Source organism: Chenopodium album, chromosome 8, assembly GCF_948465745.1.
Source record: "Chenopodium album chromosome 8, dcCheAlbu1.1, whole genome shotgun sequence".
In the NCBI taxonomy this organism is placed as follows: Eukaryota; Viridiplantae; Streptophyta; class Magnoliopsida; order Caryophyllales; family Amaranthaceae; genus Chenopodium; species Chenopodium album.
In genome coordinates this window covers 71,130,236-71,156,390 of record NC_137841.1, presented here as the reverse complement: position 1 = coordinate 71,156,390, position 26,155 = coordinate 71,130,236, and the positions used below count along the sequence as shown (strand labels likewise).

At 29.7% G+C, this 26,155-nt stretch overlaps 3 protein-coding genes across 3 annotated transcripts; all 3 read left to right on the top strand.

The window, feature by feature from the left end:
• Positions 1 to 539: 539 nt before the first annotated feature.
• On the top strand, positions 540 to 3,253 carry LOC145555464 (GDSL esterase/lipase 7-like). Its single transcript, XM_081617201.1, has 5 exons — positions 540 to 789; positions 990 to 1,123; positions 2,340 to 2,582; positions 2,693 to 2,945; positions 3,039 to 3,253. Exons 1-5 carry the CDS (start codon positions 540 to 542, stop codon positions 3,251 to 3,253), a joined length of 1,095 nt encoding a protein of 364 aa, XP_081473327.1.
• A 1,417-nt stretch (positions 3,254 to 4,670) lies between these two features.
• On the top strand, positions 4,671 to 10,249 carry LOC145555463 (GDSL esterase/lipase 7-like). Its single transcript, XM_081617200.1, has 5 exons — positions 4,671 to 4,911; positions 5,284 to 5,405; positions 8,325 to 8,570; positions 9,397 to 9,649; positions 10,035 to 10,249. The coding sequence occupies exons 1-5, from the start codon at positions 4,671 to 4,673 to the stop codon at positions 10,247 to 10,249; spliced, it is 1,077 nt and encodes a 358-aa protein (XP_081473326.1).
• Positions 10,250 to 11,818: 1,569 nt separating this feature from the next.
• On the top strand, positions 11,819 to 21,109 carry LOC145556508 (GDSL esterase/lipase 7-like). The gene is made up of 5 exons (XM_081618167.1): positions 11,819 to 12,053; positions 12,610 to 12,725; positions 19,121 to 19,342; positions 20,501 to 20,756; positions 20,859 to 21,109. Exons 1-5 carry the CDS (start codon positions 11,819 to 11,821, stop codon positions 21,107 to 21,109), a joined length of 1,080 nt encoding a protein of 359 aa, XP_081474293.1.
• The last annotated feature ends 5,046 nt before the right edge of the window (positions 21,110 to 26,155 follow it).

The window sequence follows — 26,155 nt, the reverse complement described above, 5'->3', positions numbered from 1 at the left end:
GTCTAAAAAAAAAAAAAAAAAATACTTTTCCCATAAAAATTAACAATGATACATGTAAAAAAAAAAATCACTAATAACTCACAATGCGTTAAGACACATGATCCAGTCTTTTAGTTAGTACATTTTTGTCCATGAAAAACTTTCGGATAAGGGATAGTTTAAATCGTAATTCAATTTTCTAACGAGTGTTTATGGTCACTTGTAAAAAAACGTTGAAATTATTCCGAAAAAAATGGAAGTATTATTTCCTATTATTCAATTAATTGTTTACCTAATAATGCATGGTATCCTCGTGGCTCAATCAAATTATACGCGGATTGCATCATTATTCACTACTCCTTGAAGCACCCTTTCATATTCTTCCTTCTATAAAAAGCAACATAAACACTCATTTCCATAAATAAATGGAACTTTCATGTTAGATTGTTTGTATCCCCATCTATCTTTTTTGGGATTTATTAAAACAAGCTAATTTCCCATTCAAATAGAAAAAAAAAAAAGGTTGCATATATATTTCAACTACACAAAATAAAATAAAAATGGTACGACCAATAGAATTATTCATGTACATATCTTTATTTTTCACGAATTTTTTGTGTACCAAATGTATATCACCACCACCTCTTGTTCCTGCACTTTATATTTTTGGTGATTCAATTTTTGATAGTGGAAACAATAACTTGTTGCCTACATTGGCTAAGGCTAATTACCCTCCGTATGGTCACGAATTTCCTGGAGGTATACCTACTGGAAGATTCACTAATGGCAAAACCGTTGTCGATTTCATAGGTATGTTCTAATAATTCTTACTCTCTATTAATTACACAACATTTAATAGTCACGTTTAAGGGAGGAGGATTTGAACCTGTAACCTTTTATCTTAGTCTAAAACACCGAACCAAGACTTAGCTTTATTATTGATAACTTATTTAATATGAATTTGTATGAGTATTTGATTGACTTGATTATGAGTTTTGCTATGTATGCAGCTGATTATCTTGGACTGCCATATCCTCCACCTCGAATTGCTAGCTTATCAACACTGCTAAGATCAAAGTCGTATATGGGGTATAACTATGCCTCTGGATCTTGTGGAATTCTTATTGAAACTGGAAAATTTATTGTAAGTAATTAAATCCATCGATCTCCTTTAAATACTTATTTCTCCTATTTTCGGAAATTGGAATAATTTGGTTGAAATACACCATATGTTTGAATTGATAGTATGTATGTGTTAGGCATGGGCGCATGGCCCTATCCATTATCGAGAGAGAGTCCACTTTACAATTCCACTTTAAATATCAAATAGGAATAGCTTAGCCACTTAGCCTAATAAAAGTTTAATTTTCTTTCCTTTCATAAAAGTGGAACATTATGTGTTGTTTGAAAGAGTATATCTCAACATATAGGAATATTGAAAAAATTTATAGCAAGTGTATCAATATTGTTTCATATAATATACAAATTCAACTTAATATACAAATAGCAGGACTTTGGTATGGTTTTCACTTAGAAAATATTTTGCTCATTTCATTATTTTAATGTGATATGATAAATAAGTACGTATATGTATATTTCTTACCATATTTGGTCCAAAGTATCTCCATCATCAATAATATATCTTAATACTATCTATATGAGGGTTAATTTATGAGAAATTGTTATATACACATGGGCGTATGATGTAACTTATACTTATTTCTTATTAAGATGGATTATAATTGTTTATTTAATCATTAAATAAAATGCAAAAACTAATATTGGATTAGTTGGGTGCACTATAACATATACCTATACCTGGGTTTTTATATAAAAAAATTTTTCACTCCGATCCTTAAAATATTAGTACTTATATATACCTTTTGAGATGTATATTAACGTATATATGCATCATAATGCATGGTTAACGCAAATTATATTATTTGCAATGCATACGCGTAGAATACCACCTAACAAGCTACTTCGTAAGTATTATTTCCTCAAATTGACCTCCAAAGATAACGGAGATATATAATACTAAATGAAGTTTAAAATGGTCAATGGTGTAATCCACATGCATAGAAGATACTCGATTATTAGTGCATTAGTGGTGACATTATTATTTGTTCAAAAAAAAAAAAAAAAGTGGTGACATTATTATAAAAGAAAAATAAATAAATATATATAGTTAAAATTCATACTTTAATTTGTGCAATTCATCATGGAAGTTAATTAATTATGATCCATATGTAGATTTGTAAAATTTCTTTTAACTAACCATAATTTCAAAATTAAAAACATTAGTATGTAAATATATAATTAAAGATATTAATGTTCAAACCTGTCTTATTTATTTACAGGGCGAGTGTTTGAATTTGGATGAACAAATGGTAATGTTCGAAGAAACCGTGAAAAAATTGTCGCGCTCAAAGTTCAAAACCTCAACGGAGCTATCCCAAAACATGGCCAAGTCCATTTTCATTTTCTCCGTTGGAAATAATGATTACATAAACACTTATTTTGGCATTTTAAACACAAGATTGCAGTATAATCCTCAACAATTTGCACAACTCCTTACTAAGAAATTATCATTAAAATTAAAGGTGAGTTTATTATGATTTTCCTTTTTAATTTGTGATATACTACATGATTGTACGTGACAACTAAATTTTGATTAATATTAGTGCTGGATTTTTTGCCTTTAATTATACAGAAATTATATGATTTAGGAGCGAGGAAGATTGTGGTTTTCGAGCTAGGTCCAATTGGTTGCATTCCATCAAGTGTTAGGAAGGCCAAGTTAAATGATAAATGTGATGAAAATAAAAATGAAATCGTTAAAATGTTCAACACTCAACTTGCATTATTGCTCAAGAGTTTAACTTCTACTCTTCAAGACTCACACTTTATTATTGGAAAAGCACATGGATTAGGGTATGATGCTGTCATCAATCCCACAAAATATGGTATGCCAACATTTTTTTAAAAAATCTTTTTACGTGCCCAAATCATGATCAATTATTTTTGTTAAAGTAACTTGTGCATACGTTATATTATAGGGCTAAGCGACAGTAGCAATCCGTGTTGCGACTCATGGATAAATGGTACATTGTCGTGCAAACCGGGGAGAACACCATGCTCAAATCCCGACGAACACTACTTTTGGGATGGTTATCATCCAACTCAAGCAACTTATTCTGTAATTGCATCTCATTGTATCAGTGGCTCTGATGTTTGCGTGCCTATGAATATTCAACAGCTTGTTCAAGTTTAAAACTCATTTGCTTGCATGGAGTCCTAATGCATGGACAATTACGTCAACATTGATAGATATAATGATTATTGACACACTTATTATTATTTGATTTATTGCGTCAATATTAATATTGTACTCTCTACTCTGTAATATGCCATAAATTGAAAAGCAGGATAAATTTTACAAGCTAAGTAACAATTTTGCATTCCACTTTAAATACAGTATGGATTTATCCTCGAGTTACTTCTCTTAGGGCACATGTTTATATTTACTAAACTGAGCTGTATTGAAATGAACTAAATTTAATTTATTAGAGCTGAACTGAACTGAACTGAATAGAGCTGAAATGAATATTTTATGAGAGAAGGAAATTAAGAGCTGAACTGAACTAAAATTAAGCTGAAGTGAACAGACCCTTAATAGGGGAGTCCAACAATATAATCTTGCAGTTTGCAATGTACTTATTAGTTACTACAACAATTGGAATTCCAGCTTAGTAACATTTTACAAATATAAGAGTACCCCATTAAATTTTTTTAAAAATATTCTCGTAAAAAATACGTGTTCCAAATCGTATGTAGTACGAGTATATAACTAATGCAAAATTTCAATTGTTGCAATTATTGACGAGTTATGAATTGAAACTTGTGGCGTAGTACATGCTACATGCAATGAAAATTATGTGTTATATGTGTCAACTTACTAAGAAGTATTTCCCTCTGTCTCCTTTTGGCCGCGGGTGATGATGTTATTGTGTCAATAATAGTACGTGTTACCTAGTAATGAGCTTAATATTGCTAATGTTGATTGAGTTCTTTGTAGCTTCACGTAGCCTAGTGACCTTACGTTACTATCAAGGCAAGGGGCAGCCTGCTTCGACATTGTTGAATACTCAAGTTTAATTCGTCAAAAAAAGAAAGGAAGTAAGAGTCCAATTTCTATACTTTTCAACATTATTCCAGGGCATGGCAAAGCTAGCAGTAATAAGGGTCTATTCGTTCGTTGTTGTAGATGATCGAAGTATCAAAATTGACTATTGAGGGTACAATACATAAAGATCATGATAACTTTTAATTTCATTAATTACATGCAATTATGCTAATTATTAAAATTGCCAAGTATACTTATATTAATAAAAAAAAGTGTTGACTCAAATAATTTTAATTTTCCTAACTTGAATTGATCTGGTGTATATATATATGACTTGCTTGCATGTCATCCTTCAACAAATTCAGCTTTATTATTTTCATAATGGACTATATGATTGATGTCAATACAATTATACACCATAATTATTAAACTAAACATTGACTTTCCTACATTAATATATACAATAATTTCTTTAATTAATAATGTACTTAATTTAGGTTATTTAGTTAGCTACTACATACCTTTCTTCTTCTTAGGTACGAGAGTTTTTCCCCCCAAAAAAAAAATGGTGCAAGCAAAACATATTTGCTTTGTGTTGCTTTTGTCACAATTTTTGTGGTGTAATTATTGTACTTCAACACCTCTAGTACCGGCTTTGTATGTTTTTGGAGATTCATTATTTGATGGTGGAAATAACAATTGGTTGCCTACATTGGCCAAAGCAAACTACCTCCCTTATGGTCAAGATTTCCCCAAAGGCCCTACGGGAAGGTTCAACAATGGCAAACTCCTCGTCGATTTTATAGGTATGTATGGTATTACTTGTGCTCACTCGAAATAGATTTAATTCCTATTTTATACATATTATAGAATTATATATGCAATGGATCAACAAATACTTAGTGTTCATACTCTTTAATTTGTGTCCAATTTTAATGTCGAAGTATGTATAATTGGAAATTATTTGTATGTATGTAATTCTATATTTCTATAATAATGCTAGCGTTAGTTGTTTATGTTTTTTAGTCCATGCATGTTTTATTATCTTTTACACGTATGCATTGTTAGTTAATGATTTTATCATCATTGCTCATGCTCCAATTTTAGATTTGGTACGCGTACAAGTTTCTTATCTGATCTATTAATAAGTTAATAATTTATTTCAATTTTTATTGTAGCTGAGTATCTTGGACTGCCATTCTCACCACCCTATATAAAGCCATTCCGGACAAATTCACTTACGGGGTATAATTATGCATCCGGTGCTTGTGGCATTTTATCCGAAACTGGAAAAGATATAGTAAGATATCCGCCAATTATATCAATAATATTGCATTTCATTTTTTACATAATGCTCTCAGACTCTCAATTAATTAGCTTATTACTCTTAGATTCGGTTTGATTTGATGCAAAATGTTTTGAAGGAAAATAATTTTTCAATTTTTATTTACATTTTCCATAATTATATGCATTGTCTACATAGTACATACACTTACTATTGCTCTCGTAATCTCATTCATGCACGTTGCACGTACATAAAACGGCAAGAGACGGTCTCATATTGATAACCACGGATTAAACTTAGTTAATGCATGCACGTTAATTTAATGGAAAGATTCATGGACTACATTAAACTTTAAAGCCACAGCATAATTCTTGTATTTGACACCGTCTATTTTAACTCTTGATCAATTTACACCGTTTATTTTATGGTCTTTATTAAAAAATAAAAAAAGTTGATTAGTTAATTAATTAGTTACGGAGTATTTCAATCCTTTAGCCTACTTAAAGCTATGTTACAAAATTATTCGTATAGAAGAAGAGCTTTATTTTTCCAATTAATTCAGGTCTTCAACTAGTTCACCTACTCGTACTTCTTAAGATTATCACTTCCATTAATATTTAATAATACGGTTTTTTTCACTATATACCTCTTAATTTTTTATTTATTCACCATATACCCACGACAAATTTCAAATTCATCATATACTCTTGAATTGTTACAAAAATTCACCATATACACCTAATGACAGATTGATAGCAAGATGAGTGAAATTTGATTAATTATGCATGCATTGACACAACCTTAAATTTATCCCTCTATCCCCGAAACCACTAATCTCCTTTGTCCAATCCTTGAAACCACTCCAAATCTCCAAAATCATATCCGTGTGATCGATTTTGAGGATGAAAAAAAAAATTGGGGTGGGAAAAAAATTGTGGGTGATTTCAGAGGTAAAAGAATGTATTTAGGGTGATTTCAAGTCATAATTAACCCTAATAATTGACAAATTAACAATTATTAGTCAATAAAAATATATTGTGTATTTTTATTAAAACTCCAAAGTATATTATAAATCCTAAAAAGTTTATGGATATATAGTGAATGAAAAACCCGTTAATAATAATAATAATAATAATAATAATAATAATAATAATAAGGTGTCCTGTATCTACGTAGTGTCAAGTTGTCAACTATTGTGAAATCACTCGTGCAACATACCGGCAAACAATCAAGAATAATCCCGATTTTGACGGCATGCATGTGATGAAATTCCATTGATGATCTTTTCAATAAACATTATACTCAAATTCAAATATATTTCCATTGATACAATGAGGTCTACCAACTTAATTGACCAACTTATGATATGAGAAATAGAAGATTGACCAAATAAAACTACTCCTTATATTGTGCAATTTGTGCTTGTAGCAATCATGTCGCTTTGCGGAGTAGTAGTTATCCATCACGTACTATACACTGTTTCAAGTTATTAACTTGAGTATATATGTGGTGCACACTTAAGTAATAGTTCTATGATATACATTTGGTCTTAAAATGAGTATCATTATACTAATTTTTTATTAGCTGGTTTAACTTACTTTTTATATCAAATTTAATTATAAATGTTTATTCTTATTAATATTTTTTTATTATTATTAATTTGATAATGATTTTTTAAAATTTCAGTGATAATAATACCTAAATTTTGTTGATTAATTAGAAAAGTTATATAAATAATATTCAAAAATTATTTCTAAGTTAATGAATGAAATTTGAAAATTTGATAAATGATTATATGTAGTAATTAATTTTGACATTAAAATAGAAAAAAAAATCAGCTAATAAAAAATTAGCATTATTCATAATGTTAGTCTCATATACTATTTTGGGTGTTTCAACTTTAAAAAAGATATACCCATATTGAATATGTTCAATTTTTAACTTAATTTTTTTTGGAATTAATTGGTTGCATGTGGATTAATGACATGACTCTACTACCTTGAATTAATGAATTATATGCATTATGCTCGACTTATGCTTTTCTAAAAAAAAACCCAAAAAACTTAAATAAGGTAACCTAATTATGAATTATTTGTACTTTAATGCTAGATTCCAAATATTCTTCTTTTCTTATTTTATGTGATCGATTCCATATGAGACTAACATTATAAAATGGAGAGAGTACAATAATAGTTATATTTTGAGAATAACTACATAATCATCCATACCAAAGAGCATTGTTTGTTTTTTTACTCTTAAATTGGATCAAAACGAACACGGGTGACATTTTTATTTGTTTTTGGCTAGGTTATAATTTACGACTTTTCTGAAATTTTGATACTACCAAGAGTATCACTGCATATAAATTTGAGGAGTTCATAATAATTTACTGAATTTCTCTTGTACTCGTACTCATGTTATTAGTCAAGTTACCAAATGTTGCTTCGTGACCTTGTTTTTTAATACATTTTTCAATAATCATAGTAGGAGTATTTTTTACTTAATGTTGGAACATGAATTTCAGAATGAAACATGCTACCTCACTTGAGATCCATTTATTAACCTTGGAAAAGATTGTTCAAAGATTTTGCCAAAATAAACTTCATCTAATTGTCTAGATATAATAATGGGTATGGTAATACCAATACCGAGTACTACATATAATTTTATTTATTTATTTATTTTTTTTTTTTTTTGAGTACTACTACATATAATATTGATGTGTGGATTAATGTAAGTATTGTATATCTTGTCAAAAAAAAAAAAAATGTGAGTAATGTATACGAATTTGAAAAACAAAAAAAAAATTATTGACAAATATTTCCATTTTTATGGAATAGCTTGTTTATTAATTACAATTATACCGGAATATGTTGTACTTTGTATGTTTATTATTTAACTTAATTATATTAATACAAAACACAAATTTTTCAGGGGATATGCTTGGATTTAGATAGTCAAATAAAGTTGTTTGAAAGGACGGTGAAGAAACATTTATCATCAAAATTGGAAAACCCAACTCAGGTTTCCCAACACTTGGCTAAGTCCATATTCATGGTCTCCATGGGCAGTAATGATTTCCTCGGCAACTACTTTGGCAAGTCTTCTGAAACAAGGAAACTTTACAATCCTCGAGAATTTACCCAACTTCTCGTTGATTCATTATCGCAAAATTTACAGGTGATCATCACAATTATTATTTCACAAACTTTTAAAAAAATCGGGTGTACAATAATTATTGTACATCCATTATAAAGTTAACCTAAAGTGATTAAAAGTTACCCCTGAAATGAATAAAAGTTACCCCAATATGAATTAAAGTAACCCAATTCAAATAAAAATTATCTACGCTTTATTAGTAAAGAATCAAATTTTAAATGACTAAAAATCAATTATTAGTGTTTGAATGTAATTAAATTACCTTTATAAAACTTTTCTTGTTGTTGATTTATATAAAAATTGTATTATGTTTAAAGTTACCCAAAAAAGACAAAAAGTTACCCAAAAAAGACAAAAAGTTACCCTTATACTGCTCGATGTACACTAATATTAGTGTAAACCGGATGTATATAAAAGTTTTTGTTATTATTTTATATAACTTATCCCGAAACAAAAATAAAGTATTAATATATGAAATTTTTATATACCTGCTCGTACAATATATATACAAATATAACACATATACTACCTCCGTTGCATATTAGTTGCAACTTTGGAGTATTATTTGTGAGATATAAAATATTTCAAAATTGCAATATAAAATATTCCAAAGTTGCAACTAATATGAAATGGAGGTACTAAAAAAGAAATTTATAGGATATGCACTCTTGACTTATAAGAGCATTTAAATTGTGTTTGCAATATTTAGAATATTAAAATTAGCAAAGTCTTGGGTTGGGATAGATGTATCAAAACATGAAGAAACTACTAAGGTCTTGTTCTTTATATAAAAATTTTAGATTGAGTTTTTCAAAATAAATTAAAAGTTTTTATTGTTTTGATGCAGAGATTATACGAATTAGGAGCTAGAAAGGTGGTAGTGTTAGAGGTCGGACCAATTGGTTGCCTTGAATCTATGATTAAGCGTTTCAAGCCCAATGGAAGATGTGATGAAAATGTAAATCAAATAGTAATAAATTTCAACACTGAGCTAGATGTGATGTTGAAGAAATTGAGTTCCACTCTTGAACATTCTCATTTCATACTTGGACGTGCAAACTCGCTTGGTTATGATGCTATTATCAACCCCGGTAATCATGGTACGTATGCTACCTATATTCTAATCAATTTGCTTTAATACTATGCAATTTAAATGCTCGCTCTATCCCTTAACTTAGGGCCTGTTCACATTTACTTCAGTTCAATTCAGCTCCAGTCAGTTGAGCTCAATTCAGCTTCAATCAGTTCAATTCTGTTCAGTTCAGCTCCTAATTTCCCTCTCTCATAAAATATTCATTTTAGCTCAGCTCAGTTCATTTTAGTTCGGTTCAGCTCAGTTTGTTCAGTAAATGTGAACATGCCCTTAATATCCATCCCTTAAAATATGTTATTTTTACTAACATTTTTATACCTATATTTTTTCCCTTTCCTAACATATTGTATAATTTATTGAATTGCGTGTGATATGACACATATATTTTGCAGGGTTAAGAGATAGTAAAAATCCATGTTGCAAAACGTGGGGAAATGGCACATTAACATGCATCCCGTTACTAGAAGCATGCCCAAATCCAAACAAACATTTCTTTTGGGACAGTAGTCATCCTACTGAAGCTGTCAACTCTCTCATTGCTTCTCAATGTATCAATGGTTCCTCCGTTTGTCTTCCCCTCAATATCCAGCAACTCGTTCAAGTGTAGACATACCAACAATTCTTTTTTGTATATCGATCTTTAACTTCTGAACTTATTTATCTGGTCTATAAAGCGAAACTATACCAAATACTTGTACGTATGTACTTCAATGCATTGATATTCAAAACTGATGAGTTTTACAATACAATCTCACAAGATCCATTATTTAATTTATTTCGAAGAAACCATCTTAATATAAAAAAATAATATACATACGGAGTGATTAAGATACTCACTACTCCAAAGTCAGCAATCGACAATTCAATCTGAATTTACATTTAAATTAAAAGACAAGTAATTATGTGGACTGATGATTTCATGAATGCAGAACTATTACAATAATCCCTTGGAAAGTGGAATGTAACATTTTCCAACCACTTCATCTCCTGTACTCTTTATTAATGATACGGAAGATTCTAACTAGCTAAGGTTGGAGTAACTCTAAACCTTATCTGTTTAGGGTAATATAGCCCTTAGGGCTGCATATAAGCATTTAATATACTTTATTTTTTAGTATTAAGTTGGGAATTTATCGACAATTCACGAGTAAATCGGTGTAATAAATGTTTATTAATTGTCAATTCTTTCCATTTTTAGCTTCTTATATGCAGCCCTAAGGGCTGCATATATCTTTTTCCATCTGGTTATTAGCAATTGACGATTTCTTAAAGTGAGGAGAAAAAGTAAGAAATTCTATAATTGGGAAATTATGACCTTAAGACATCAATGTTTTAAAGTGAAATCAATCAACTACGGAGTACATACATCAAAGTATCAAACCTTAGCTTGTTTAATATATAAAAATACGAGTACTATATATGTATGTACTATAAATCCTATTCGTGGTCAACTTGATATATATATACTCCATATATTTCGTATATGCAACACACAACAAAAGTAAATTTACATATATATGACTTGACATTATTTATGGATGATCAATATTCGCTAGTGTTTATCCTATATATGATTCTATGAAGGATTAATAATCTCCAACGTGCTCACAATCACAACTCACTAGTATATGCATTGATAGTCTCTACTTTAATTTGTCATGTGGTATGACCGTGTTCTAAATACGACGTAGTCATGTCATTTTCCACGATTTCTTGTTAGTTAGTCGAAAGAATTAGCAATAACAAGCTCAAATAAAATCAGATGGATCATGGAAAATTCAATCCCTTTTATTTAGATAAATTCACAAATAAGTTCATTTCAATAAAAATAGTGCTAGACTGCTAGGTCACCGCTCACCAATTGAATTAAAAATTAATTGAAAAGGTAGACCCAAAATATAATATATCATGCATGGATCATCAGATTTATTTTATATACTGAACATTTATTGAAATTAAATGAAAGTATCATCGAAATCAGATTATGTAATATACTACTAATAAAAAATATAAAGGTTGCTAGTAATGCAAGCTACACTTGATTAATTTAATTGCAATTTTGTTCTATATAAAGGACTAAAATTCTTAAGTGAAAGTACCCATCAAGTTATCAATTCCTCACTTATATTTCTTGTTCTTTGCTAATTACTTATAGTTAAATAATATTTTAAGAAAAATGATAGCTTTAATTCTTTCCTTGTTGATTTTCTCCCCTATTTTCTCAAGTGAATGTAGTTCACAACCTCTTGCTCCTGCATTATTTGTCTTTGGAGATTCATTAACTGATGCTGGGAATAACAACTACTATTCCTGGGTTGCTAGGGCTAATTACCCGCCTTACGGTGTCAACTTTCCAAACGGCCTTATTACCGGAAGATTCTCCGATGGCAAAACTATCGCGGATTTTATAGGTATTTGTTTTTTTTGCATACTATCGAATATTTTATATACATAGGATAGTTTTTATTTTATGATAAGGATGGAGAACCCTGGTGACTAAATTTCAACCATCACGAAATTCAAACCTCAAACCTCTAGGATGTGAGGCAAGAAAACTACCAAATGAGTCGATATTTTGTTGGTGTATATATGATTGAATTATATACGGAGTATCCTACTTTGTATGACTAAGTTAACAAGATAGTCCATAATTATACGTAGATAAGTATAAATAAGTTGACTTTGATTTATGCAGAAATATTTACACCTCTATAAAAAATAATAATAATCTACAATTCTACATTACCTTGACAAATGACAAACTTCACCGTACCTTGAGTTCGATGAGTGTACACAACATATATCAAATCCTTCAAAAATAAAATAAAAAGTAAAAAATCTTATATCGACATTATAATCGTATATATATCATTCTACTACCTTATGTGGTACCATACTAAGAATTCGGTACATTATGTCATTGGGCATACATAACATTTAATACTTGGTATGTTTTTTTACGTGTAGCTGGCTATTTGGGATTGCCGAACCCACGAGCTTATCGTAAAATACGCAGGTCAAAAACAGGTTACACCTACGCATCAGCAGGGTGTGGGATATTGCCAAAAACTGGGACTGGTTTGGTATGTAATGACATTTTAATTTTGAGAAATTAGACGTGTTATGAAATATTGTATGGATATCCATTATCCTCCTTTATCATTTCGGAATGTTATACAAGTAGGGTATATTGTTATCTAAGCAAACCCTAGTTATATTGCAAAAAATCTTGCGTGGACCTGGTCCACAATAATTTACAATAATATTATTGTGGACCTGAGATTTATACATACGTAGCTGGCATTATATTCAACATAGTGTCCTTAATTTTAATATAGTAACCTTATTTTTAACATAGTAACCTTTTTAAAAACTTGTGCGACCTTTAATGTTATTATGAAATTAAAGTACGACATTATGTTGAAAGTAACTTAATTTTAACATAGAGGTGTTTATTATTCATATTGACCATTGAATTAAAAATTTCATTAAAAAAATTAATTAACCTCTTATAGCTTATGACACAGTACCTTTTATTTCAACATAATAACCTTTATTTTAATATAGTGACTTTTTTTTTATTAACAAAACAATCATATTGTCTCTAATATTGGTGGTCCACAATAAATTAATGTGAACCAGGTCCATTTAAGAATTTGTAGTTATATTGTATGTATATATATATCTCCTCTCTATGGAATAATATAGACTGATCTATTCTCTCTCTAATTCCTCCTCCTTCTATTTAATTTTATAACACGTTATCAGCACCATAACTCTACATTGTTTTCAATAGCAATCAAAGCTTCATAAATTGACTGATCTCAAATGACAATCAAAGGTATGTCTATACTTTGTTATTATCAAATTATTAGGTAAATAATATTACACACTTTTACAAATCAGCATGTAAATAATCGTACTGTTGGATATATTCTAATTCATAATTTTGATGAAGTTTATTTTTGACATGGAGTATTCTGGTTATTATTATATCACTGTTGTACCTTTGGTATATATATTGATCTATCATTATGTATTGTGCTCATACTAAAAAAAAAAAAAAAAAAATTACTCTTTTCGATTGTCCTCTGATGATGACTGTTTGTTTAATTTTATTAATTTGGCTATATGATTTCATACTTTATGCCTTTATATATGAAAGAAATATTTCTTATATATATATATTGCTTCTTGGATCGATAAAATATAGTACTTCCTATTGGCATTAGGTTATATATCATGTTAAATTGCTTTGTAATACACCCATGAGAAATCAACAACTGTTAAGGTACTCCGTATTTGATTAATATGTGTCTCATATATCTGATCGATTTTCGCCGGGCAAATTAATTATTGAGCAAAATTTCTGATGTGTTTTATTTTATATCCTTTTTATTATGATAATGTAATGTATTGCAATGCGGGGTTGGTTAGTCATACTAACTAATGAGTTAATAAGACTCACTAATTAAGGAGCTTTCTATGGGAGTTTATTTTCTTGTAGTATTTGCTTAGTTACTTATTACATGTTTATTATCTCTACTAACAATTGTGTCCATTGATAAAGTATGTTTGATTATGGACCTTATTATTTGTCTTGATTGATTATGGATTGTTTGTTTGGTTTGAATGATTCAAGTTGTTAAACTTCCACCCTGATCTTTAGACCTAGACTATGTAATTGTTGATCGTGGAGAATGTGCCAAGTTAATATTTTCTAGATGATACTAGTTATTTCTCTGTGTCTCTAAGAAGAACCAAAAGGTATGATATGGCAAGAGACTAATTTAATCAGGAAGGTAGAACCAAGTCTAATATGTACGCACTAGTATACTACTCTATGTGGTATATATGAATGAGAATTTAGATTTCATGTCTTGAAATTTTTATGAATGTTTTGTGAATATTTGTTATATTGAATTAGAAGATATATTTGAGCAATTTAGCGTATCATAAGCTTTCCCCATGAAGTAAGTTGTCATTTCTGAAACCATGATAAGAGCCATGTTTATTCCCATATGATATACGCACGTGATGTGGAGTTTCCAACTATGATGAATTAATTTCTCTAAAGTGTTACACATATGGCATATGATCTGTAAAATTGTGGGTGATGTATATGATAAATTATGTGCTTTATAAGTTTAATGTATAACCTTAATAAATCTTGTGATTAATATCTCAAGTATAGTTTTCCGCTAATATGATATAGATGCAAGTCATGCAACACGACACAAATGCTGAAATATTAATTTATGTGTGATTGAATTTAATTATATATGGTGTTATATGCCAACGTAAAGTTGAATTATCGGAATGATGAGTAAAATAATATGAAAATCGGAGAAGAAAAATATTAGTTTATAAAGCATGAGAATAAATATACAAAAGATTTGTATAATATTCTATCTGAATACCGAACTTAAGGTGAGAATTGATGATTGATATATTACTTGATTTACTCAATCCCAGAAGTGAACAGGAATTTGTGTGATTAATAGGATACAAGTATGTTTACATCATAATTTTTTTTTATTATATGAAAAGTTTATAAGAATCTCTATTTAAGCAAAAAACAATGTTAATTATGAGCTAAAGAAACTAGGTATGACATTATGAGTTTCTTAGTTGAAAAATGTATTCATGCATCATGCCCATACTTTAATTTTGAGAAGATTTAATATAAAGTTAATAAAATTGGGCAAGAGTTACGAGTAAGAGTTTATAAGAATAATTTTATTATGTTTGATACATGCATTGTTAAAAGAATTTATGGCTTGAGAAGAGAATGAATATAAAGATTGTTGGACTAGTTTATACCCCCATATGCAAGGATTAGGGGGAGACAGTGTTTATTCCATTATTTTTATGTAATCCTTGCACATGAATAATTAAATCTGTTAATGGTCAGTTTGGTACATACACAGATACACTAGCCTAAATATCAATAATTTATTTAATAGAGGTCGTGACCACATGATAATCAAATATTTAGAAAGATATCATCCCGAAGATGAATATGAATAAATGTCATTACTTATATACTAGCTATAAATGTACATATTAAGTTGATGTCCTAGTTAGACAAGATCAGTTGTTATTGAACTAGCACACCTGAAGTGTAGTAATGCAAAATGTTACAACGATAAGAATCCTTGGAAGAGGAAAGAAGCACTAATTGACAATGACAAATTTGAAAAAGTGACACATTTTATGTATCTCATGAAGAGATCATTTTTAATACATTAAATGTGATATGATTATATAAAGTACTCCAGAAGAGTATAAAATGTTGTCCAACAAGGTTAGCATGTATCAAGATTACAATCAATGCTCTAGTGGAGTATGAGTAATTATTGGATAAAATATTAATTGATTGTCTTGCCAATTGTATAAAGAAACACATGTGTTCTAATATCACATCACATTCATAGCCATGCATATAGTAAATTTAATAAAGTGATCACTAGTGTTGAAAACTAACCAGAGTTCAAATTTAGAGAAGTGACTGGATGTGATAATTAAATTAGGCCATCCGGGTTTAATAATTACCCGTTATGGAAACCTGAAGTTTCGTTTGATACTGTGTTGACGCTCTCTCAATGTTAGATGTATGAAATGAATTGAATGGCAAGACATAACATTGAGATTGAGCTATATATATTTGGATTGTGATTCATACTAATTTGTATTGATGAAAATTTCAAGAGTTAATAGGTTATAAAAAGGAGTAATGGGTGACCAGAAGTTCACCAAAATAACGTATATATTATTGTAAACTATTAAAGAACCAGAAGCTCACCAAATACATTATTTAAAGCTTTAATGATCCAGAAGATCACCACCTAGTAGAATTACAAGCAAGTGATCTATGCTTGTATAACAATTCTTTTGATTGGGGCTATTATATGTCAGCACATATGAAATAGGAGAAGAAAGAAAAATGTACAACTGCACAACATATGCCTCCCCATTGACATTGATCTCCAGAAGAGAAAATATTATTGAAAATTTAATAATAAATACACATGAAATATAAAGTTAATGAATAAATGATTCTTTATCAAAATTGTTCTCCAGAAGAGATAAATTTTGATTGTGATCCTCCCAATGAAATGAATTTTAATGCAAATTTATATACTAAGTTGGTATAGAATTAGACGCCCCTATAAAAGAGATATTTTACCAACTTTGGGGGAGAAGAAATAGCAAAAGTTGGAAAAATCGAAAAAAAAAAAATTAAATAAATAAAGAATATTTATGATCCCTATAATGGTAGTTTCAAAAGTTATATATATGCCAACTTTTGTATATATATTATCAAGATATGTTGTATATTTATGATTTGATTTGTATTCAGTTATGACTCATGTTGCATAGCGTTGAAGACACATTTTGGTCATATTAATTATGTTTATACATTGAGATAGAATCTTGCCAATTGTACTTGAATCACTACACCTGAAGTGTAGGTTGTATATGACCGGTTCCAAAATAAAGATTTGCTTAATAGATATGATATTTGGCAAGATAGTGCAGTTGACACTAATAGTGTAATAGTATATAAATACCATAGTGTATGAAATACCCTAAAAGTGGTATAGATATCTGAATTATTATAATAGATGGCCTATGATGTAAGAAAAGTTATGATGGTACCAATGAGAAATGTATTCAGATATCATAGTAAAATAGCATGCGGAATGTAAGTTAAAGGAATTTTATAATACCGGTACATAATGGAATCGATGAATAATATGCATATGCATAATGAAATGGACTAATGAGTAAGGGATCTGAAATGTATGTACATTTTGATGTCGACATAATGATAATGATCATAAGTTTATCATGGACCCGAAGTCCAATGAAATATGGATTTTTAAATCCACACTGTACAGTGTCTTGCATTATTTTGAGTCTTATTTTCATGTGCATGTGTGAGTCATAAGTTAATGGATATTTATTGCATATATAGGAAGTTGTTAGATGCATTACTTTATTGTATATATGTTAATATGTTATCATATTTTCTATATCTCATATTGCATGTATTAATTTCATACAATAAATGTGGTGTATATATGTAAATGTTCATTCAAAGTATAGTAAGGTATGTTTACAACTTTGATGAAAAATTAGAAAGAGATTAATATTCCAATGGGCTTATAATTGTGATGAAATTATTGATGACACCGATTTAATTGCACATTATGAATTAAGAAGAGTTCCTGAAGAACTTATATACGACCTATTGTAATATCCAGCCCTACAAAGTTTATATCTTGAATTTGCAATTATTATCAAACTCTTGAAAATCTATGTACGTGACAACATTATTAACATCTCAACCTGAAGTTTGAGCATATGAGAGTTAATGAAATTAACTATTTGTATTTGCAAGAGAGCTATCGTATCAATTATGAAACGTCTAAAGAATATCAATGGATCACTTATGCGTGACAATGATTTCTTATGGTCCAGAAGAACCATAATTAGCGTATATAATTACGTGTGTTATATTATAATTCATATGAGAAGAATGATATTAATAATATCAAGCTAAGTTTTGTCATCAAATTATTACTCGTATTAATGAATGTTTGATCAAATAATGATCATCAATATTTATTATCAACGACTTCCAGAAGAAGTCATAACCGTATAAGTTTATCCTTTGAATCAACTATTAAACAGAGATTTGAAATATTGATATTAGAGATAAACACATATATGGTGAAATGAAGACACTTCACATGTTAGCGTGAAGACTTGAAGATGCAATTTCAATTTAGGAGGATCAAAGATCAACAAGTGATATTTTACCAACTTATTAAAGATATCCAACATATTGGATTCATTGCTGCGACACTAGAAGATCTCAAGTTATGTATTCATCAGGGGGAGAAAATACGGTTGCACTCTTTTTCCCTTGACCATGGTTTTGTCCCACATCGGGTTTTCCTGGTAAGGTTTTTAATGAGGTAGCATCTCGAGCGTATTACGAAAAATGTTGTACTCTTTTTCCTTCATTAGGTTTTTATCCCACAGGGTTTTTCCTTATAAGGTTTTAACGAGGCACAATCTTCGATAATGGACATCCAAGGGGGAGTGTTATGAAATATTGTATGGATATCCATTATCCTCCTTTATCATTTCGGAATGTTCTAGAACTAGGGTATATTGTTATCTAAGCAAACCCTAGTTATATTGTATGTATATATATATCTCCTCTCTATGGAATAATATAGACTGATCTATTCTCTCTCTAATTCCTCCTCCTTCTATTTAATTTTATAACACAAACATATTTATATGAATTTTTCAGTTTATTTATTTACGGAGTTTTTTTTTTTTTTTTAAAAAAAATTTCATTATTTATTTATTTACGGAGTATTTATTTATAATTTTGTGCAAAAATGAATTTATATTTAAATGAATTTGTAGTATTTAATATTGGTAATTGCAAATGCAGGGTTGTTTGAATTTGGATGGACAATTAGAGCTATTCCAGAAAACAATTAAAAATGAGTTGACATTCGAAACAGAGCTATCTCAATACTTGGGCAACTCTATATTCCTCATTTGGGCCGAAAGCAACGATTATCTCCTCAACTATTTTAGTGGGCTGAGCCCAGAATACTCTCCTCAAGAATTTGCCCAAGCCCTTATCGATAGTTTATCAGAGAAGTTGAAGGTAACTCAAAGCTATATAGTATGAGCGGAGTATTGAATACGAATACGATGATAGAGTATATAAATCAACAACACATTTGTACCAATTGGTTGTTGGTGTAGTGGTGATTGGGACTACACTTGGTAGGGAGAACTCGTGTTCGATCCCCCGCAACAACAATCGGGAGGGGACTGGAACCTAACCACCCAGAATCCGGATTAGCCCAAAGGGTGAACCGGGTGGAACACCAAAAAAAAAAAAAAATATCGTTTGTTGCTCATTAGTGAAAAATATAACAATTGAATATTTTTATACATCGAGACGAAAAAATTTTCTTGCCTTTTTTTCCTTTCCTTCTTAGTTTTTTTGACAACATATTTAATCCAATTATAATCAATTAAATTTTTTACATATATTCTATATCTATATACTTGGAAATTTTTAGTCACAAAAATACTAACATAGATTAAAAATAATGTATTGGAATATATTCTTTTCCAAAATTATTATAATATTATCAATATCAATTTTTTTCTCCAACTTTTATAATTTGATAATAAATTTTATTTGAATTAAAAAAGAAAAATCATTTTGGTAGCATACTTTGTACTAATTTTAAAATTATACGTAACATTTATAAGAACAAAAACAATTTGTTATAGTATACTTCGTACACAACATATATTGGAAAATTATTTAATTATTCTAAACATTTATGTGATTATAACTAAAGATATATTTAAAAAGTTGATTATTGAATACAAATTATCCTAAAATAAAATGAACTCAACTAAACTTTCATATTATGTCGATCAAAGTGTTTCAACAATTTAAGGACAAATGTATATGAGTTCGTATATGGGTAATAACTTAAGCTAAAATTTTAATTTTCTTATATAAAACCTTATAGCTTCTAAGTTTCTATAACTATATTTATTTATATAATCCAATTCAATAACCTTTACGTATTTAGTATTGGTATAAACTAATTAAAATTCAAGTTATTTTGTTACAAATAATTTTTTTGGATAAATTATTGTTGAATTAACATCATTATTTATTATTTATTTGTTATAAAATTTAATTATGACCGTACATGGCACGGGACTTAACCTACTGATGCAACTATTTAATAAAAAATCTTATATTGTTATTCAAATCTTTGGACAATATTTGCAGATCCTACATGAATTGGGAGCCAGAAAGGTAGTAGTGCTCGAGGTGGGTCCCCTTGGATGTCTACCAGTATATCGTAGACCCGGTGGTTACGATGAGGCTTGGTGTGATGAGGGTAAAAATATGAATGCAACAATGTTCAATGACCGTCTTGCTCCCATGCTCGAAGATTTGGGTTCAACATATCCAGATTCCCTCTACACTCTTGTGAGATTATATAATCTCACTAATGACGTGTTTAAAAATCCTACGTATTATGGTATGTAAATTTTGTTAGATTCATGTCAATGGGTGATTTTAAAATTTTATGTACATTATCTGATCGTGTCTATATCTAATTTTATTAAATGAATGTGTTTAGGTATGAGCAACGTTAGCCATTCGTGTTGCGTAACCGGAGAAATATTGGGGCATCTAGCATGCTATGCAAATATGAGACCATGTGCAAACCCTGAAAAATACTTATTTTGGGATGGTGCACATCCTACTCAAGCTAGCCACAATATCTTGGCCTCTGCTTGCTTCAATGGCTCTGATATATGTGTTCCTAATAATATCCACCAACTTGTTCAAGCGCAAACTAACACTGCATCTCTTCATAGTGCAGCATAATAAGATTAGGATTCGAGACCTCAAAAAGTGCTTAAATGAAACAGCAATGTATTTTACTTTTTTAAAAAAGTTCAATAAAAGATTTGTACTTGCAGTTTATACTATATCTAAATCTTTGACATTTTTTTTTATTTGACTTTTATTCACTTTTTATATTCAACCTATATAAAAAGTTCAAAACAACTCTTATTAACAGTGTGATAACTTTTTTACCCCTAAAAATGTTTATTTATTCATATGTCCATCTGTAGTTAACTTTGTACTTCAGGTACTTGATTATTTTCATATGCCCATTTATGTTAACTTTAACCCTACCTATTAATGATTGTATCACAAATGAGGGGCTTTTGAATTTTTTTTCATCATGCATTAACAAGTGTATAATTAATGCCTAATTGAGTTGTATTTTAGAAAACAATGTCATAAAATTCATCTCTCTATTTATTTTTATTTTATTTATTTATTTATTGCCTAATTTCCTTTTAATTTTTTCCACTTCATACTTTGTTTTCGTGGATAAGTATACATTATTTGGACAAAAATGTTTAAGTATATATGAATATTATCCTTTTCAACTTAGACCTGGAGTAAGGATAAATTTGTTCATTTTGTTAAGAAGAAACGTTGGCTTATTTTTTTGTTGTTAATTTATGCTTTTATGTGTGTTTGTAGTGGATGATAAGCCACATGAAGAAGAAGAAGAGCAAGAGGAGGAGATTGTTGAATTTGATGTCATGTTAGAAGGCAAAATGGTTGAGCCTAATAATAATCTTCCTCAAGGGGTGGGGGAATAGGCTGGATATAACCCACTTTGTTACAAGTTTCCTTTAAAAAAAAGACTCACCGAAACCACACCCTCTGAGCTTAATTCATCACCTAAATAGATAATTTTCTTTGAAACTTTCTCTGTTCACTTAACGTTATAACATTTTAACTTTCACACTTACCAATGCATAATTTAAATCATTCGTATTTCTAATTATAGATATATGTAAATCGAGATAAATTTAATTAAATCCTATTTGATTATTTTGCCCAACAAAAAAAATCAATACAAACAAAAGTCCATTATAAAAATGTGAATAGTGTATGTAAATTTTCAAATGTTGCAACTAAAAGTAATGGAAGATGTATATTATAACTCACAACAAAAGCCATGTTGCAACAACTAAAAGCTTACAACTTCGTTCAAAATGAAATGACGACATTTATCTTCTCAAGGGTATGATTGCCAACGATTTTTTTTTTAGTCTACGTTCAAAAGCCCCCCCAATAAATTTTGGGTGTCAAGAGACAATCTATTACAACTTCAAAACCCTAATTAATTCATATGAATCTACTCCGTCGTTCTGATACCCTATTTGTCAACCATGAATACCAATGCAAATACTCGAATACCAATCCGCCGGGTGAAGGCGGCGTCAGCTGGCGTAATCGCTGACTTATTACCTGACACTAGGGATGTTCAAATCCGGGTACCCGGGTTTTCGGGTACCCGAAAACCCAGGTACCCGGAGTTTCGGGTAGTTATTAATTTGTCCCATGTCCCGACCCGAATACACTACGGAGAAAAAAAAAAAACAAGGAAACAAATACACTACGGAGTTTCGGGTAATTCAATGGAGAAAAATCCTGCTGTAATTCAATGGAGAAAAAAAAAACCAAGGAAACAAATACACTACGGATAACACGAATTCCATGAACAATGAAGAATATAGTCATAGACAAATGCAATACCATGAATTCAACGAAATACACTATGGATTTAGTCCAATTACCACAATAATACTATCAATTGGATTACATAAATTCAAATCTACCACAAATTACAACGAATTTAAAAATACCCCTAAAAATACCACAAATTGAAGGCTTGAGTTGCTTGAACTCGCGTGAACTCGTGAAGGCTTGAATGAAGGCAGATCGTGAAGGATTGAACTTGTGAAGGCTTGAACTTGTGAAGGCTTGTCGATAATAATCTTTTCTTTTCGAAAACCATCAGATTGCATTATAGTACTCCGTATTTCTTATTAATCTAACCATCTGATTGCATTATAGTTTACTTTGGAAGAGAGAGGAAGATTCGTGAAGAGAGGAAGAGAGAGAGGAGGAGGAGGAGGAAGAGAGAGAGAGGAGGAGGAGGAAGAGAGAGAGAGAGAGCGGCTGAGGGGGGGTTTCTCATTTCTCATTAGGGTTTTCATTGGGTTCTAATGGGTTGGGCTAAAGTTTGAGGGTTTTTTTTTTAAAATATTAATTCATTTTCGGGAATCCGGGTACCCGGATATTAAAAAATGTGACTAATGTCCCGACCTCGATAACATGCAATTTTTCTGAGTCGGGTACCCGTCCCGCAAAAACAATTTTTTTTCCCCAAATTTGCTATCGGGTATTTACCTGGTCATTGGGAAATCAGGTCGGATTTTTTTTGAACAATTCTACCTCACACAGAATATGCAATCATCGTCGATTTTGATGAGAATGCACGCAATAACCTTCATGGGTGTGCATTGACAGCTTTAAAGGGATTCTATGTGTGATCCGGCCGATATCAATCACATTTTTATATAGTCTGTCACAGATTTCGCTTTTTTTCCATTATCTCACATTACTTATAGTATATAATATCACAATGTTTATTATAATTTTTTATTTATAATTTTTTTTATATACAATGATTATGTTTTAAACGAATAATAAAATATTGTTGTAAACCGTTTATAACACAGGTTCTGAACTATTTATTGAATATGAGATAGAATTGAAAATTATGAGTCTTCTATCGATACACATAATAGTTTCATGCAATTTGTTAATTTACAAATAATTTTTTATATAACTTGTTTCATATCTATTGAACTCGTTCATTTTGTCAATCAAACCCCAATCATCCACCTTTCTCTCTTCCAATGATAAATTAGAAAAAAAACAATAATTTAATTTGATAAATATTATAATAGTTTTGAAAAAAAAAATTATAAGATCAAATATTATTGTAAATAGTTAGTTAATAGTTTTTTTTTTTTTTTTTTTTTTGACATATTTCAATCATGATATTAATAAATATAAAACCGCAAAAAAAATAACTAATGTAAATAAAACTATCCAATTGCAATTGTTTAACAATTTGCCAAATTGCATAAAGCATGTATTAATTAGATTTTAAAATTGATATAATCTAAATTGTATTTTGTATATAAGATTGTCATGTTTACTTAATTAAATGAATCATTTTATTTTTGTAAGAATCAATCATGTTTGGTGAACTTTTTAGTTGGAAATAGAAATTTTTTTTACCTTGTACATTAATTGGCTTGCTAACTTTGTGATGATAAGTTTGTAATATGCTGATGAGAGATATTGATTTAGTAGATCCTTCATCTTTGAAAATAATGTAATTATGTGAAAAATCAAATAAAATAATTAAAATATATTATTTTGAAAAAAAAAAAAAAAAAAAACTAAGTTGTTGCGGTTATGTTGCTAGCTACTTACTCTTTCTATTTTTCCATGTTGATGTAAAACTTTTACCAATAAAATCTGTAATTATCAATAACTATAAATTATAACAATTGAATATCAATAATCTACTCATTGAGATGATTCCAACAAGTAATCACGCACAAAACTATATTTCATTTCAGTTGTGCTTGAAAACTTTAGATTTATGGCGGATGTCAATACAATTTAAAATTCTTTTTCAAGCTTCCAGGTGAGACATATTTATCGGGATGAAAACCGGAGAACAAACTATATGTTGTCGCTCTTGGCTACTCTACTTCTACTCATTAAGATATAAATGCATTTTTAGATAGTAAATTTGCATATTTTAACTCCTTAATAATTTAAGTCACGATCTTATGAGAAAACGTACCTAAACTCCTCCATGTATATTACTTAAAAAAAAATTAAAAACGATTTCACACCTATTATTTGCATTTACAATTTTATATTGACTTTTGTTTTGAATTAAAAGAAACTTACATGATGTCGTTTTTTTTTTCAAAAAAAAAAAAAAAAAAAAAAAGATAGCTAGTTTATTAATCAAGGGATAAAATATCCATAGTTACATAGGGAGGAACCTCACTCAAACAATAAAATTCTCATACTTCTTCTACCCGAACAGAACTAGCTTAGCAAGATTATGCGCGACACAATTACCATCGTGTTTAACATGGGACCATACAATCGAATCAAAATAAGTAATCCCCTCGTCCCTAAATTACATTCCTATTTCTAACATTTAGGGCATGTTCTCATTGACTGAACTCAGCTGAGCTGAACTGAGCTGAACTGAACTGAGCTGAATGGAGCTGAACTGAACTGAATTGAACTGAACTAAACTGAACTGAAATGAATATTTTATAAGAGAAGGAAATTAGGAGCTGAACTGAACTGAACTGAAATGAATATTTTATAAGAGAAGGAAATTAGGAGCTGAACTGAACTGAAATGAATATTTTATAAGAGAAGGAAATTAGGAGCTGAACTGAACTGAAATGAAATGAATATTTTATAAGAGAAGGAAATTAGGAGCTGAACTGAACTGAACTGAATTGAACTGAACTGAACTGAGCTGAACTGAACTGAACTGAATTTCAACGTAAGAGAACAGAACCTTATTCCTCACATAATAGAGAGAAGTAGGAATGCAATTTAGGGACGGAGAGAGTAGTTAAGGATAAAATATCTCCTAGCACATAGTCAAGATTGGAAAAGTAGATTGCTCCCTTGGAAAGACGGTTGATGACAAGTTGGCAATCGGATTCAATGATGGCATTATGTATTTATGTATCCCATATCTATTCACTAGTCTCAAGCACAGCTTTGGCTTCAGCGATTTCCACATGCCAATAAGCACGCACTCTTCTTGCGCCATTAGAGCAACTCCAATGGTTGCTTTTAGGGACTAGCTTGCAATTTTAATAATTTTCAAGTTATAGCCAAACCATTGGAGGATAGTTTAATAATTAGCTTGGCCAAGCTAATGCCAAGCAAATTAGCTTAGCTAAGCTAATTAACTTAGAAATTAATTGTCTCTAATAAAAT

Bases quoted from the DNA above. Each gene is read 5' to 3' on its own strand.
- LOC145556508 (XM_081618167.1), top strand. From the start codon at position 11,819: ATGATAGCTTTAATTCTTTCCTTGTTGATTTTCTCCCCTATTTTCTCA. The intron at 19,343-20,500 runs GTAACTCAAAGC...CAATATTTGCAG, and splicing joins GTTTATCAGAGAAGTTGAAG to ATCCTACATGAATTGGGAGC. The intron at 20,757-20,858 runs GTATGTAAATTT...GAATGTGTTTAG, and splicing joins TAAAAATCCTACGTATTATG to GTATGAGCAACGTTAGCCAT.
- LOC145555463 (XM_081617200.1), top strand. From the start codon at position 4,671: ATGGTGCAAGCAAAACATATTTGCTTTGTGTTGCTTTTGTCACAATTT. The intron at 5,406-8,324 runs GTAAGATATCCG...CAAATTTTTCAG, and splicing joins CCGAAACTGGAAAAGATATA to GGGATATGCTTGGATTTAGA. The intron at 9,650-10,034 runs GTACGTATGCTA...TATATTTTGCAG, and splicing joins TATCAACCCCGGTAATCATG to GGTTAAGAGATAGTAAAAAT.
- LOC145555464 (XM_081617201.1), top strand. From the start codon at position 540: ATGGTACGACCAATAGAATTATTCATGTACATATCTTTATTTTTCACG. The intron at 790-989 runs GTATGTTCTAAT...CTATGTATGCAG, and splicing joins AACCGTTGTCGATTTCATAG to CTGATTATCTTGGACTGCCA. The intron at 2,583-2,692 runs GTGAGTTTATTA...TTAATTATACAG, and splicing joins AATTATCATTAAAATTAAAG to AAATTATATGATTTAGGAGC.